Source organism: Netta rufina, assembly GCF_964035555.1.
Source record: "Netta rufina genome assembly, chromosome: 2".
In the NCBI taxonomy this organism is placed as follows: domain Eukaryota; kingdom Metazoa; phylum Chordata; class Aves; order Anseriformes; family Anatidae; genus Netta; species Netta rufina.
The window spans coordinates 31,235,486-31,252,618 of NC_140124.1; the positions used below are offsets into that span (position 1 = coordinate 31,235,486).

A 17,133-nucleotide genomic window follows, 5' to 3' on the forward strand; every position below is an offset into this window, starting at 1 on the left:
AAGTAATAATAATATGTACAAACAAGTGATGCACAATGCAATTGCTCACCACCCGCTGACCGATGCCCAGCCTAACCCCGAGCAGTCCGGCCCCCTCCCCCCGGCTAGCCACCCCTATATATTGTTTAGCATGACGTCAGATGGTATGGAATACCCCTTTGGCTAGTTTGGGTCACCTGTCCTGGGTCTGTCCCCTCCCAGCTCTTACTGCACCCCCAGCCTGCCTGTTGGCAGGACAGAGCAAAAGGCTGAGATGTCCTTGGCTTGGTATAAGCACTGCTCTGCAACAATTAAAACATCGGGGTGTTATCAGCACTCTTCTCATCCTAAGCCAAAACACAGCATTCCACCAGCTACTAGGAAGAAAATTAATTCTGTTCTAACTAAAACCAGGACATAGGGGAAACAGGAACTTACTAGTCTGAAAAGTTATCATACAACACTACAAGTTATTAGCTGTTGCAAAGTTTTCTTTGTAGACCTTGCAACACAGGCTAGCTGAAAGAACTGAAGGACAGCGAGGAGTGCTTTATGGATGTTTATGGGGAGTTTCTCCTGGGTGTTAGTGGCAGCATGGGAGAAGACACCTTTTGCCTACCTCTGTATTTTGAATGTGGGCTCTTCTTTCTATTTACTTTACTTTAGTTTGATTCTAGCTTCCTTTTCTTTGGCAAGAAGAAAAGATATTTTTGTAAGTCTTAAGGTAATGCAGGAAACAAAAGCTGGTGGAAGTTCTAGAAAAAAAAAACAGCTCTGAACAAAGTAAGCCAGGAGAAGTCTTTTGTGTCAGTGTTTTAAATGTTTACATGGGGTTGGGAGGATGTTCCGAGTCCTCAAATTAGCAACAGAGCTCTAATACTTTTATCTTTGGAAATGATTTACATTATTGTGGTGTTTAAAGTAGTAGTTAAAATAAGCACAAAAGTTATGCTGCAACCCATTCTTATTTGAACCCACTCCATGCTCCCAAAAGCAGCTAAGATTCCTTAATGTGACCTGATTTTCTTTGTCCTTTGAGGTCTGTGATCTCAGATGCAGTGTTATCGGCCAGCTGTCCTTTCTGTTGGGTGCCACTACAACTTCATAAAGCTTGTCAGTTTCCCCCTCTACACTCTTTTCTCCATTGCCAGTTTTCACTCCTACCTTATACTTCAGTGGTGCTAATGTAAAATTTACTAAATCTTATTGTGTTTTTCTTTTGTTTGTTTTAGCTCCTGGAGGCACACGCATAGACGACAATGACAAGACCAAGATGACCAGCCACTGTGTATTTTTTGCAGAAGAAGATCATGATGCCATCCGAAATTATGCTCAGGTTGGGATAATAAAGGGCTTGTTGTTTTCCATTTATGAATGAAAACTGATTATAGTAGAACACCTATAGACTGCCCACTATTTACCCCAAATGTAGGGTAATTGAAAAATGGTTAACCAATAAGCTGCCCTAACCAATAAATTTCAGGTAACAAAATAAGATGTCTATGATTATCTGATCACAGCTGTCAACTCTTTCTTTTACAGAAAGCGGTTTTACTTTTTTCAGTCTACACTTGGGTTCAGTATATTTTAGGACACCATCCCTGTTATTTTTGTTGGCCTTTTCTAAACCTTAAAGATTTGCGTAAACATATTTTTAGAATAATCGGAAGGATGTTGCACAGCAAGGATGTCACTTTGTTAGATTGGGTCCAGAGGAGGGCAACAAAGTTAATCAGAGGGCTGGAGCACCTCTCCTATGAAGAAAGGCTGAGAGAGCTGGGGATGTTAAGCCTGAAGAAGAGAAAGCTCCAGGGGAGCTCATTGGAGCTTTTCCATACTTTAAGTATTAAAATAAAAAAAGATGGAGAGTGACTCTTTGCTCAGGCAGACAATGGCAGGACAAAGGGGAATGGCTTTAAAGTAAAAGAGGAGATTTAAATCAGAGGTTAGGAGGAAATTCTTTACTCAGAGGGTGGTGGGGCACCGGAACAGGTTGCCCAATGCCCCATCCCTGGAGATGTTCAAGACCAAGTTGGACAAGGCCCTGACCATCCTTATCTAGTTGGCAGGGGGTTGGGATCAGGCGATCTTTAAGGTCCCTTCCAACCCAAGCCATTCTATGATTCTATGGTTCTATGAATGACAAAAATATAAAGCTCAGGCCTCCAACCTTTGGTTGTTTAGCTAGTTAGGAATCAGACTCATATTGAAGAAAAGCTCTTGAAGAGCTTTCATTGCTTTTACATACGTGCTGTACAGTTTCTTTTTACAAGAATAATATGGCTTGCACAAATAGGCCTGTGAAAGGAAATGAAGACAAATAAGCGATGAAGCCAGAAACATTATTGAAGAGAAGCTAACGTTGCATGACTCCTTAACATAATTATTACATGAGATAATATAGTAAGAATTGTATTGTAAGTTCTAAGTCACTGCAATTCTGAATATGTGTAGGATTGCATAAAAAAATGAAGCATCGTTGAAACATATGTCAAAAATATATTGTTAATTAAGTAATGTTCATCTTATTAATTAATTGGTTATTACTGGTATGTTGAAGACTAAGTAAAAACTAGGTGATCCTGCTTGGCAGAGGGGTTGGACTAGATGATCTTCGGAGGTTCCTTCCAACCCTGCCCATTCTGTGACTTATCAATATACACATTATATATAGAAATATGAACAAAATTCTAGCTAACATTTTTTCTCTTTCACATCTTACTTTATTAGACTTCTGTATGTCTTTGCATTTCAGCATGGTCACTGCTTGTTCATTTCTGTTTTACTTGTTCAGTGCCAAAATACTACCATTTAGGATGGTTTTACATTCTCTGAAAAATGAATTGAAACTTCACTTGAACGTCATTTCCTCCTTTACCTCCCCCATCCAGCCTGATAATAATGTCATTTTTTTCCCCCATGTAAATCTTTTTGCCTGTGACAGCGAGTTATATGTTCTGTGCCCTTTGTTCTGTAGTAAGGGCAGTTATTTGCTTATTTAATTTATCTCTCACTTCTATCAGAATGCAGTCTGCACCTGTGCTGCTTCTGCTTTCATAATCTGGGGTCACAAGGTGGGAAACATAGTGAAAACTAGAGATCAAGCATTTCCAAGATCATAATTTTTTATTAAAGTTTTGTAAATTGTTCTTCCTCTTACCCTGACAGCAGCGAGTCTTATTGTAAGCATTTGTGGTAGTGGATTGATAAAGATCCTGCCTGTACTGAAGGATGACCAGCAGTGCTTCTTTACTGCCTCACTCCATTGATTTATACCTGACAGCTTCCCCAAACAGCTGCGTTATCAAAGGAAGGGGGCAGAGTGCAAATTGCCTGTATCTGTTAACCTCTTCTTCCTCCCCCTTTTCCCTGCTTTTGATCTATGGTTGGGGTGTAAAGGAGAGTGAGAATAAAATGTTGAGACATAGAAAGAAGATGAAAACTCTCAAACTGTAGTAAATTCTCTGGTTCAAGTGTTGCTTTATAAATCAAGAATTGCAGAATTCACGTTTTCCAGTTCTAAACAAACTAACAGAGAACAGGATGTTTCATAATAAGTCATGAGATGGGCAGTGCAGCAGATGATGGCAGAAATATACTGCTGGCTGCTTATTTCCTGGAAACAATGTCTATATCACTGTCTAAAGAAAAAGCAGATAGCAGAACTATAGTGTGTAAGAAGCCACCTATGCTTCCTACATTTTCTTTCCTGTTGTGAAAACATTCAAATGAAAAAAATAATCTCATCACGGTTTAGCCATGGACATTCTTTTTGGATTCAGTAGTGTTGGTTTTGTTTCTCTTTGCCTTTTTTTGTAAAAGCTTTTGCTAAATTTTTTACTGTTTTCTTTAAATTAACCTGTATTTATCTTTAGGTCTTCAACAAACTTATCAGGAGATACAAATATCTGGAGAAAGCATTTGAAGATGAAATCAAAAAGGTAATGGTGGTGGTGGTATCCTTAAGGGTTTTTTTGTTTTCTTTTTACCCTGTCTAATGTAATTTTGTATGTAAATGCTGCTCTGTTGTGTATGTTATTTAGCTCTCATGGAAAAGAGGATGGAATCTACGGTTGGCAGGGGTGGTGGCTTTAGTCTGCAACTTTAGCTCCGTGGGAATGCTGCTGGCAGCACTTGCTCTTGAGTTGTTCTGAATTTATGCTTCCTTTAGTTGCTTTGACCAAACTCACCTTCATATTCTAGGCTTTTCTGCACAGGATTTCTGTGTGCTTTGGGGTATAGTTCTTGGAGAAAGGCTTACTGTCCTGCTAATAGAACAGTATATTTGTGTTTTTTTTATTTTATTTTATTTAGTGTTGCGTTGTGTTTTTTTTGTTTGTTTGTTTTCACATAGAATAAATGCAGATGTGCTGTGCAAAATAGCACTTGATCTATGAGTATTAAATTGCTCCTGTGTTGCTGAATGAGTCCTAACCACAAATTTTAGTATTTGAGGCCATAGATATGTGCAAGAAAAGTCATCACCACACTGTTAGGGATTTCAGGACTTGCCTGTTATATTCCAGTAGATGTGGGTACTGTTTTGTGGTATTGAATTCTACCTATGTCTCTCCTGTTTCCTGAGAATTTTTTGGAAGAAATATATGTGAGTATTTTGAGCTCCTAGTAGCAGATGTAAATACCATTTTATTTTCTAAATGGCCTGAATAAATGATAAACTCTGTGCTGTGCTGTAATTTAACAGGCCTGCTGATATTGGCAAAATGTCAATTTTGCCAATATGACTAATGACCTATGTGACTAAATGTCAAGTGTGTTAAAAGGAAAAATGTATTTTCATATCATCTGAGCACTAGAACGACTGCTGCAGGGGTCAAGTGAGGATAAATCTGGAGTGTGATGCCTCACCACCACCTCCTGTGGCTGAATGAATTTGGCACTTATTTTTGTACATTCTTGTTCACATTGGAAATTATTTTTGCACTTGTGGCCAGCATGCCTATTAACTGATTCTGATTGCTCAATACATCATTCTAAAGACCTAAATTTACCTCGCTTCCCCACACAAATCTAATGTTCTTGCTCTTAATTACTATAATCATTGACATGAGAAACGCTGACTCACAGCATTCAAGTTTCTGAGAGTGTTCAGCATATTAAACAAATGCCGTGTCAATCCAAACCGCCTCCTCCCTCTCTTGTAACTTGCTGGCTTTTGAATCGTTTAAGTTTCTAAGAATTCACTTTTCACAGTAGTGACTGGATGAAACCATGGTCAATATATAACAATTTGACTCCTCAGCTGAGGAACAAATGCCTCTAATCTGAAGATTAACCAATGCTAGCTTGAGACAAAGCAGGAATTGTAGGTACAGTTTGGCTGGAGTCCTGAAATCTTTTTTAAAGATGTTGGGAGCATCCTACCTATGGCAGCGTGGGGCTCAGAGTGAGCTTGTTCAGCTTGCAGATTACAAATTTCAATTTTATGTACAGATTGTTTACATGGTTTTCAGCATCCAATTACATCTTGCATAACAAATCGCAGGAGTAAGTTTTCACACTGGTCCTAGGTTGGGAGTAATTTTTCCACCTGCCCTTCCATTGCTACCCTGAGCTCTGTGCTCTTCTGCAAGTCTTAGTGTGACTCCTGAGGACCTGGACTTTAAGCATGAGTACCAGCATGCTCTTTGTCAGTATATGCAGTTTATCTGGCAGTGAGGAAGAGTCCTTTAATACCCCATATTACAGAATTAAAAACTGGAAAGGTTGTTGCCCAGATCTGGGTTTGTGTTGCATGTGCGCTGTCATTGCCTTAAAACACTTGAGGACTCTGTGTTGCCTTCTGCTTGTCATCTTCTGTTTTTGTGAACCCATACTTCAAACGTCTGTCTTCTGACAATGCTGCTGGATTTTTACTTATTCAATGCTTTAATCACTGTGGGCAGTAATGATGAGAGTAGCTGCCTGTAAAGAGAGTGACATGATAGATTGATAGATGCATTAATATTTCTAGAAGATGTTTCTGCAAGGTTCAGTAGTTCAAAGGTTACTGCAGTTTGGCAGCGGTTAGAAAAGAGTGACTCCTAAATGTTTCACTTTTTTTTTTTTTTTTTTCTGGCAGTATCATTAGGCAGTTAAAGTACTTGGGGGAAAACCAGCTCTTCTCACAGAAAAAGTCACGCTTTAAAAAAACAAAGCAAAACAACACAAGGCAATACCAGCAGTTTCATTGTAAGGAAGCAGATGGTGTCAGTGGGACTTCTCTTTCAAGAGAGTTTGTCTTAGATGGCAGTATTCATACAAGTATTTGCTTTGTCTTCTAGTTCATAATTTTATCTTCAGGTTGTTATTTCCCAGCACCTTTCCCTTTTATTGAAAAGCTTCTAGCTTTAAACTATTTTTTCTTAATTCTTATCGCTCAAAATTATTCTTTCTTCCAGTAACATAAGTAAACTGTACATCTGAATTTTTATGTCTTAATTATCTTGTACAAGCAATTTCAACAGAAGGTGAAGATGTTTAAGTGCAATTCTCACCTGGTGATTTCTAATATGGTCAGCTTAAATTCATATGAGTACTGCTCAGTGTTCCTGTATAGACCTGTGACAGTGTTTTGCAATAACTTTTGTAAAACTCTCAGTTCCAAATCTGTGTTCATCTTTCTTATGTAAGTACTTCTGCACAGGTCAGCTGATCAAGTGTGCAGTGTTACTAGCTGCCTGTGTCCTAAATGTCTGACTAGCATTTTGAGACCAAATATGACAATTCAAACTGGTGACAGTTCAGTGCTGCCTACAGTTGTAACAGATTATCAAATACAAAAGCAACAGGCTACTTCAGATAGTGAAGATATAAAAAGACATCTCACTCCCTGCGTGGATAGAATTCCTTCATTTTCACTGTTACGATCTCCAGATGGCAATAGAAGAGTAGAAACACTGTTTTATTTTATTTTATTCTTTTTTTTTTTTTTTTTACATGCATGTCTTTACTTGTGTATGTATTATATACCTAGAACTTGTGACTGAAAGGCTTTTTTGTAGCAGACAAAAATAGCACGGAACAGAACATTAGGTCTGGTCTTGTGCTTATTAGGTATTCTGAACTCCCACCAGAATAGGTGGGAGTTCTTATAACTATGCTAGAAATACAAAATTGTGGGCCAGAGTTGTGTATTTTATGCCTCGAATCAGTCTGCATCTGTAACAAAAGCAGTAATGCTAGCACTTGACTAACAGCAGGGAAGAATCAGCTTGAAACTTTTTGTGGGTGTTTTCATACTGTTCTGAAATAACTTGGACGTTTTGTGACTTCCCTGCAGAGGTTTGTAATAGTGATGGTAAAAGAAGAGCTCTTAAAGCAATCAGCAATAAAAATCAGAAACAACAGCATTGAACTGAACATTCTGTTCTTTTTGATAGTTTCTAAGGGGGGTTAATTAAAGGTTTTGATTCTTCCAATCACCCAGTCTCCTCCTAAATTACTTGAAAGTAGAGAATAATATCCTAACAGCAGAAAATGGCATGTACTAGTTTGTTAGAGATGCTTTTTGCAAATCATAAAACAAATTATGCTACTAGCACCAGCAATACTTCAAGCATCGAGGGACATATAGATGACCTGGTTCCTGCTGAAAAGATACAGCCATGGGGGCTCGAGAACATCGTAGTTCGTATTAAAAGAGACTTGCAAGAAGCATGTTTCAACAAAGAGGGGAAGAGGAGGAGGCTGTAAACTTCATAAGTGCATGATTTCAGACCTTCTAAAACATTTGAACAGTTACAGATTTCTCAAAATTAGAGTTGATAAATGTTTGGATCCTTCTCATAGGGTCCTTTTGCACCTTGGGCTGCATAACTCTCACTTTACAGCTGGATTTACTGGTGCTGTTGCTTTCATGACTGCAATCTGACATAAATGGCTACAACTCTGTTCATGGTCTACTCATTACTAACAAAACACAGTGCAGGTTAGGCCTCAGAAATAAGTCAAGACTTGGTCTATGGCATTCAAGTAGTCAACATGACCACTTTCTACTCAAAATCTGTATCCGTTGCTTGTCTGGGTGCAGAAGAAATGAACATTAAGTAGGCTACACAGAAATGTAAAGCTGTTTCATTTTTATTAGCAATCTTTGTCTCAGTACTTACAGTAAAGAGCACAAGGTCTAATTCAAATTTTTTTCTCATACAGACTTCCTTTTGGTACAGTATTGTTGATTAAGTATTCCTTACACAACCTTTAAAATCCCTAAGCTTCCAATCAGGCTTTATATTAGGTTTATATTAAAATTCTGTAAAAATGACTTGTCTTTACATTAAAGGTGACACTGGACTTATTTTACCTGCTCCATTGTATATACCAGTTGCTACATTCAGAAATAAAGCCTAACATTTGTCTCTCGTCTATGTGTTTAGAAATAATAAATGCACTCATCTGCATCCCAAATTTTCATCCATTTTTTTAATTGAGTCACCGTTTGTTGAAATAAAATGACACCTTGAGATTTTATAGTTTAGATATTTTTTTCTTTTGAGCTAAAACTGCATATTGCAATCATTTGTCTGGAGCCCACTAAAACGCCAAATGATATGTCTGTGGCTGAATCATTCAGGCTTGTGTAAGCTGTAATTTAAAGCTGATGTTATGTAAGTACTACTGTATGAATGAAAAGGTTTTTTTCTGGTTTTGTTTGCGGATACAGATCAGAGGTATTCATAAAACTTCGCATGTCTTTCAATAACTTAATTTGTTATCTGGATTTTTTTTTTTAATATTATACTTAGAAATCTTTACAGTTACTGGTAAGATTATTGGGCATCTTGGAGAAGAGCTCTCACTGTCCATGGGAATAAACAAGTACAGGGGCGTATCTGCTGTCCTATCCCTTTGTAGGTATTGCTAATTATGAAATATACTTCATCTGGAAACTGAGTGCAAATTTTTCATTAGAATGAGCTGGTCTGCTTTGATTGCATCTGGTGCTCATTTGGAGAAGGAAGTAAAGGTGATGACCACAGGAGGCACTTGAATCAAGTGCTGGTAGCTGGAAATGGAACTTCCTCTTTAAGTCCAGAAATACATGCCTGCAGCCTTTTTTTCCTTTCCCCCAGTCCTTTGCTGTCTAGCTTTCCATTTTCCATCACCCATAATGTGCTCGCTAACAACATGTTAAGAAGACATTGTTAATGATAATGCTAGTGAGAAAATCTTATTTTGCACAACTTTTTTCTTGCTAAAAAGGAAAAGAGCTATAATGCTTTAATATACTTTCCAAGTCATACCTTGAAATGAAATTTAAAATACACATAAAACTTAGACTTTAAAATTATACTTTAGAATATCTAATTATTTACCTTTTTAGCACTTAAGGCGTAGTGAAATTGTATTTTTTCCTCAAGCTGTTTTAATTAGGAGTGGGAATAGCCGGGTTTTAGAGCAACTTGTGGTCCTGTCTTTTCTTTATCAGCTCCACCAAGAAGGTCTGAACTTGAAAATTCTAACTTTAGCCAATAGAAAATCTGGAATAATTGTGCTGGGTTTCCTTCCTCAAAAGGAAAACGGAGAACTTTCTCATCTTATCATTGTTTGCATGAGTAATAGTTTTTGTTAGCTAGAAAAGGAACGGCAGTTGTGTGGGTCTTGGTCCAAAATTTGGTGATGTGAATGGGCAGGCTTCTGTCAGCCTGTTGCAATCAAGTCTGTGTTCCTGAACAACTCCCGTTAATTTCTGTGGGTGTTAAGCCTTTAATGAGTGTTTTTTTTTTTTTTTTTAACACTTGCATGCTTTTTTGAAGAATATGACAGACCTTGTCTGTCTGAGTAAAGCAGTATTCCACATGCTTGTATCCCTATGGAAAGTGAAATTGTTAGTGATCACTGAAATGGCACTTTTGATTTTGATATGAGTGCTACTAATTACAGCAGGACTTGTTGAGAAATGAATATTAATAGATAGCTTAATTCTTTATCTCTGTTACCACTGCCTATGGCTCAAATGTATCTGTCTCTTCTTGTCTGACCCACAGCTCCTGCTGTTTCTTAAAGCCTTCACTGAAACAGAGCAGACAAAGTTGGCGATGCTCTCCGGGATCCTGTTAGCCAATGGGACTCTTCCTGCTACCATTTTAACAAGCCTCTTCACTGACAATATAGTCAAAGAAGGTAACTTTCTAAATGACCTCTTTCCTTACATTAGCTTTAATAGGAGATGTATTTTACTGCAACGTATTTTATACGATGGAAGTCTGTAAAAACTGTTAAACAGAAAGCAGAATTTTAAAGCAGAAGCATATACAGACAGGAAAGGCCAATGCACTTTCTGAAATCTAACAAGGCAGTAAAAAGTTAGGAGAATACCAACAAAATAAAAATAAATAAAAAAAATTAAAACAGTTTTTTTTGTATATTATACAGCAAAAATGTAGTATGTCTGGATTCTTGTGATACTATACGTGTGTGAAGTGTGACATCTTTTCCTGAGATATGCCTAGTAATATTTTGGCAAGTTTTGCCAATATCGTGTGCAAGTAAACGTGAACTGGGACATAGCATATACAGACCAAGTGGGTATTGCAGAAGGGAACAAAATAATTCAAGTCATCAGTCTTGACTGCATACGAGTAATGAGTATTTGCTGTGCTTTTCCCATGGACTCATCTTTACCATATGATGGGTAACAGCTCTTCCAATCTTGAGGCATTAATGCCTTTTTGTGACAGGGGTTTTAGTGTTTTTTGTTTGTTTGTTTGGCGGGGGGCAGGGGGAGAGTTCTGCTTTTTTTAAGCTATGTATTAGCCAAAATGTGTTAACTTTGATTTATTTAAAAAAGTATTCTAACTGCACATTGTTTGCAGCATGCATTTGTTTTCTAAATGCTGCAGAAATAAAAGCCACAGCTGCAGTTTTGTTCTGTCATCACCCGCAACTTTTCAGGATCAGAATTAAAGTAGGAGAAAATTCAAACAGAAGTAATAATCCCTGTTTTAGGGAACTGCAATGTTTTTAAATCAAATTCTGTTCTTAGGGCAACACAAGAGGCATCTGAAAACTCAGATTTGTCTAATCAACTTTTTTTTTTAATTTAACATCTCAAGAGTGCAATTGTTATGTAAAAGTGCTAGAACAAATTCAATTCGTATCATCAGTTTGTTTTTGAGAGCTCTAAACTTTTGTCAGGACCTTACTTCCAGTTTTGTTTCTTGGTATATTTGTGTGTGTGTGTGTGTATGTATGTATCTGTCTATATACACACACACACACTCGTGTGTATATACACACAAAATGTATCTGTATCACCATTTGAGGAAAAGGTTGTTCAGTCAGTGTTCTGGAAAAGATGTTTTATGGAAGAATGATTACAGATGCATATACAAATGAAACAGAAAAAGGATCAAGGCTTAAAGCAGGTAGATTATATAAGAATATAGCTGATTGCCTCCAGCAATTTTTTTTCCATAATTTAAGGAAAGGTAAGATAAACTTTTGTAAGATACATGATGAAACAATTAGTTGAGCTGATGGAGTTGTTGGATAAAAATGAGAATTGTAACATGGGCAAAGAAAAGATTGGCTATAAGGAAGGTAAGGGTAGTTTGTACTGATTGATGATCTGTCAAGTTTGAGGGCAAATACAAATTTTAGGATTACCCCTTTTCAGTGTTGTCATTACTTCTAGTGTGACATATATAAATGGGAAAAAATGTATTCTGGGGATGTCTGACATTTCTAGCAGAGAAGGAGAAAAATGTTCATGGTACCGGTGAAGCCTTATCGTCAGTCATGTTGGAAAACGAATGCAAATACAAAGAACAGCTAATGGAGATAATCAATAAAATAAATGGCTGAAGTTGCTCTATGCCAATAGAGTTGATAGGGGGGAAAAAAAGAAAAAGACAAGCTATTTTGATGGAAAAGACCGTGGCAGACAGGAATAGAGCATAGCAACTGACCAGTAATGAATTCAGACTGTAAATTAGAAGTTTTAAAACATGAAGGTAGTGAAGCCTTGGAACAGTCTCCTTCTGATACAGGTTACTGGCTTAAAACTTGTTTTAAGATAAAGCTTGAAAAAGGATTTAGGACATAGGTATGGGAGCAGTGCTTGGTGACAAAGACAGCTCCATTTGATCTTGGTCACTATTCCAGTGGTCAGAGGAGGAGTGCTTTTCTGTTACAGGCATGTTTTTTTTGCAGCTGGTTGGTGTTTTTGTTATTCCATGCTTGCTTTTATAAAGAAGAAGCCTGTGACCTAACAAGGTGCAGTGTGGATCTTACTGACATCTAACAAAAGACGTGCTTCAAGCCAAATTCCGAGGTGTGTGCCACCAGGCACTGCTCACTGAGAGGTTATAGCGATGCTGCAGTAGATAAATTCTGTTTGCATTAGCTTGCCCTCAGATATGAATGGGTTATATTGTCACAGCTTTGTATAAGTATTGTACAGAGCACGTGGGCTGTGAATAATGATTTCTAGCTATAAATGCCTCTGGCTACTTTATCAAGTTCAGCCACAGCTCTGCAATGCACGTGCACATTTCAAATAGGCTGAATGGTGTTTGCAGGTTCAGAGTTACAGGTGTGTGTTATTCAGAGGGCCCCTGTTAGTTGAACAGGCTTGGTCAGTTCTGGTCAAGACTGGTCAGCTCATAGCACTTATGATCCCTGCATCGTGCTGGTTTCATTTGCAACATGATGCACAATATGTAAAACAAGCCCAAAGTGGTGGTATTTTTAGGTCTCTTTCATGGCATTACGCATCCATAGTTACATATAGTACTTCTCAAAGGATCATGCCTCACAATTAAGCTCTTGAAATAAGGTTGGTGAAACTGTCATAACAGTCAAGATCTGTAACGAATGTTAATGAAGTTGATGCTGCTTGGGGAATAATTGCTTCCATTTTTGTTTGGTGACTCATTTAGTCAATGTATCCTAGAAATAAAAAGAATGGGTATCAATTAAGCGGCTAGGAATGACTAAGCTACTTCCTGTCAGAAGGAACCATGTAGATCTTAGACTTTGGGGACTGTTTGAAGGAAAACCACAAAACTATAATGGCTGGCTGTACACAGTTACATATTATCATCACCGTCAGTAGTACTGTAAATGTTGACATGAATGTAGTATGAAGAAACATAACAGGGACCACTTCAGCAGGAAAGAGCTGAGTCTCCAGCTCTGAGACACTGCAGCTCACTTTCATCTGGCTCTTTGCAGCCAAGAAGCTGGAGCAGAGCTGGAAACCTGCAGGTAGTGGACACAGTTATTTTGGATTTAATGTAAAAAAAAAAATAGTAAGTTGCCTTAAGGAAGGAATTCTTCTGCTCAAAATAGTATTTTGTGCCTGGGCCTGCCAACTTCTAAGTACCTTCTAGCAGGATGGCTATTACCTTGAAGCTGTGAAGTGATTTAACCGTATCCAGGACTTAAAAAAAAAAAAAAAAAAAAAAAACCTTTGATTATACTTCTTATTTCGAGTTCTTATTTCTGACTGTCCTTTATTTTGTGCCTCTGTTTCCTAGCTGATTTAACACATAATTTTTCCTTTTGCATTAGATTCGGTCTGTAAATGGGGGAGGTAGGAAAAATAATTGCAAGCAAAATCTTTGAACAGTTAAAGATAGATGGGTAAAACAGAATGAAAGGATTTTCAAACAGTGTAGCATACTTCAGAAAGTTAATACCTCATTAAAGAAAAAAGTGCACTTCAGCTTCACGTTTGGTCCTGTTGTCATAAATGTATTTTCATTACGTATTAAATTCTTGTAACCATCTCTAATTCATGTTGAAAATTGCTGAAACACGTTTTGTGTATTTTCTCAAACAGGGATTGCAGCCTCTTTTGCTGTAAAACTTTTTAAAGCATGGATGGCAGAGAAAGATGCCAATTCTGTTACCTCTGCTTTAAGAAAAGCCAACCTTGATAAGAGATTGCTAGTAAGTACAATATATTTTCAATAATCCTTATCTCTCCTTGAGGAAAAGAAGAAAATAAAATTCAGGTGGTAGCTTGCTCTAAGCATGTTAGGCATAGACTCTCAGACTCTCTTAGCATTTTTAAAATAATTTGAATCTCAGCAATTTTGTTATGGCTGTGTAGCATTGATACAGGTTGAGGAACACTAAATAACACGTTTCAACATCGTCTCTATTTTTCGTGTAGTTAAGTGCCTCCTGAAAGGCTGTATACATGGGGGTTGGGAATTAATTAAATGTTTCTTTCTAACAAAACACACCACGAGCAACTGTGCACAAAGGTTTTCATTTTTATTTGTAATGTTTTACATTTGTAAATAAGAATTGAAGTATAAAGAGTTTGTGTAATCACAAAAGATGAGCATATAGTTTTCCAAACCGACAATGTTTGAATAGTATGGCGGCAGCGGAGTAAGCTAATTTTCCACAGCAGTAGCCATCTGGGTAACATAAATGGTCCTGCAGTGATGACAGCAGAACTAATAGTAGCAATGCAGAGAAAGCTTTCAGCCTTTTGACTCAAAACCTGTGTTCTTGGTTTGTAGCAGTGGCCTGAGGTGTTCAGTGTATATGAATATGGAACAATGTCATACGCCTTTCTCTGCCAGTTTATTTCTGAAGATCAATAGTTTTTTTAATCTTCAAAAAGATTGCTGCGATAATCCGATCAGATGTGCTACATCCTGTGTAGCACTGCCTAGAGAATTTCAGCAGTATTTCCTGTTTCTACTTCAATAATTTATGATTAAGCTAGAATCTTTCAAAAGCAAAGCAGCCTCCCACACCCCTTCATCTCTTCAGTTTGTATTTGATTTCAAGAGTCCAAATCATAAATCATTTGCCACAAAGCTGGGAAATGGGCTAATTACACCATTTATTAGAAGGGAAAAAAGCCAACTGTGTCTTATTTCCATTTTAAACTTCAGTGACTAAAGCTTTCAGCTGTTGGCTCTCATTATGCTGCTATATTAAAGAAGTATCAAGTGTCGGATGTTGTTGCTTAGCAGAGATGAGTTGAAGAAAGTTTCTTCTTAATCTGCTTTTTGATAAACAAGTATACTGAGGGTCTGGAGTCTCTTTGGGGGAGGGTGGGGAAGTACTCTCCATTCCACCAGAGTTTCATTGTAAGCAAATACCACTGAATCCATGCTGAGACATGGCATACGCTATAGCAAATTTTAAGAAATACATATTTTTTTAAGTAGCTGGACTTTGACAAATCATAGATTGTCAATATATGATTTTGTCAGTTTCTTTAATTAGAAGCGCCTCTGAGTTAATGTTAACAGTGTGCATTGTGGATGTTGTGATTTTTGATAAGGGATGCATCAGTGGTAATCATTGCACAGCAGAGTAGTGACGTTTAGGCCAGGGTGCCTGTACCAGGTATATATTGCTGAGGTAAATGCGTGGAAGAACTGGGAGGGCATGATAAACGTGCTTAGAGTATGATGGCTTTACCATCTATTCCTTTGCACTTTCCCTACAAGACTCTTGGAACTTGGAAGATGCTCAACTGTTTTGAGCACAGTCTTACACTCACAGCTGTTCACTAGTATGTGCCCTTAATGTGTACCCTTAGTATGTGTAGAAAGGGTGTTAGGCTTTTTGCATAACTGACCACCATTTCTTCTCTCTGCTCTAACTAAACAAGGGGAACGAAGTGTTGACTTTTCCAGTGTTAATACAAGCAGTAACAGGTGTGGTAACAGGTGATTACCATTGAACAGACTTAAAAATAAATAAATAAATAAATAAATAAATTCCATTTTGTCAAGAGTCCTTGTTTGTTATTTATGTAACAGAGAGCTTTCCTGTCTTTTTAGGAACTGTTTCCAGCCAACAGGCAGAATGTGGATCATTTTGCCAAGTATTTTACTGAAGCAGGTTTAAAAGAGCTCTCAGATTTCCTTAGAGTTCAGCAGTCACTGGGGACTCGTAAAGAACTTCAAAAAGAGCTACAAGAACGTCTCTCTCAGGAATGCCCAATTAAGGAGGTAAAGAGTGTTTTACAACTTCTGTTTATATAATCATAGTTAAATATGTAAATAAAGAATAAATAGAGAGGAGCAGGTACAGACTCCTAAAGATTTCCTCTGTTTTTCTTTAAATTCCTTTAATTTATCGATCAACTCACTTTGTGCCTTCAAAAGGCCAAAGCAACAAAACACCTTATAGATTTGTAAGTGTAAATGACTACATTTTTATGTTCAGTTAGACTTGATGAGAATGAAGTTCATGTACCTGCATTAACTGTTAGTTTGTATGGGAAGGAGAAAACTTGTAGTCAAGTAATAGTAATGTTGCCAAATAAAAACATGGTAAGTGTTTTTATTCTTGTTCTAAATTTGTTTCTTGTTGTTTCTGTACTGTGGTGATGGACTTGTTACTGGCTGATTGGAAATGTTGCTCAACACAGCATTTTATTTCATGCTTCAGGTAGTGCTTTATGTAAAAGAGGAAATGAAAAGAAACGAGCTGCCGGAGCCAGCAGTGATTGGTCTCCTGTGGACCTGTGTAATGAATGCTGTGGAATGGAACAAGAAAGAAGAGCTGGTTGCAGAGCAAGCCCTCAAACATCTAAAGGTGTGTACCTGGGTGACGAGGGGAAGAGCTTGCTGTGAAACAACAGAATACATTCTAGAGCTGCCAAGTTCTTACTTGATTAAATCCAGGAGATTCAGTCTTAAGGGCTAATAGCAATACCATGCATTGCAGTATCTTGTGTGTAGTACCTTCTCCTTCATTCACAGTAATGCTAAAATAAGGTGCAGATTATTGAATGCTGTACTGTCCCCTGAGGCATACAGTGCAGAAAACCAGGGCAAGCTGAGGTGGTTGTAGCTTGAGTGCCTTTGCATTATGCTTTCTCAGCGTGCTGAGAGGCTCCTTGCCTAGGGCACAATATTAAACAAGTGCTGAGACTTGAGTCTTTTTAGACCTGACTAGTAAGCCTGCTGGAATTGTCTTTGCAATGTCTTTGCCAGGAGCAAAGAAGTTTTGGGAGCATGGTGAGGCAGCACCTGTGCTGGCTTTGCACAGAGCTGTTTAGATCCTGGCAGGACTACTGAGCTCTGAACTTGTGAAGTGTTTGATGCTGTTGCTGACTGTGGGAGCTGGGTAGCTGCTACTCAGCTAGTAAGGCAGGAGCTGACTTGAGAGCCTTTGCACTGTGTAGTGAGTGTGCACTTTCTAGCCCAGATGCTCTGCTTATGG

General features: G+C 37.8%; 1 protein-coding gene across 2 annotated transcripts in view; it reads left to right on the forward strand.

Annotated features, from left to right (window-relative positions):
• Positions 1-17,133, forward strand: part of BZW2 (basic leucine zipper and W2 domains 2) — a 56,135-nt gene that overhangs the window by 26,552 nt on the left and 12,450 nt on the right. For both annotated transcript variants that reach the window (XM_084282682.1, XM_084282683.1), the window contains exons 4-9: positions 1,212-1,315; positions 3,855-3,920; positions 9,969-10,104; positions 13,769-13,878; positions 15,744-15,914; positions 16,357-16,503. In XM_084282682.1, the coding sequence (XP_084138808.1) occupies positions 1,212-1,315; positions 3,855-3,920; positions 9,969-10,104; positions 13,769-13,878; positions 15,744-15,914; positions 16,357-16,503 (734 nt within the window). The remainder of the gene's footprint in view (positions 1-1,211; positions 1,316-3,854; positions 3,921-9,968; positions 10,105-13,768; positions 13,879-15,743; positions 15,915-16,356; positions 16,504-17,133) is intronic.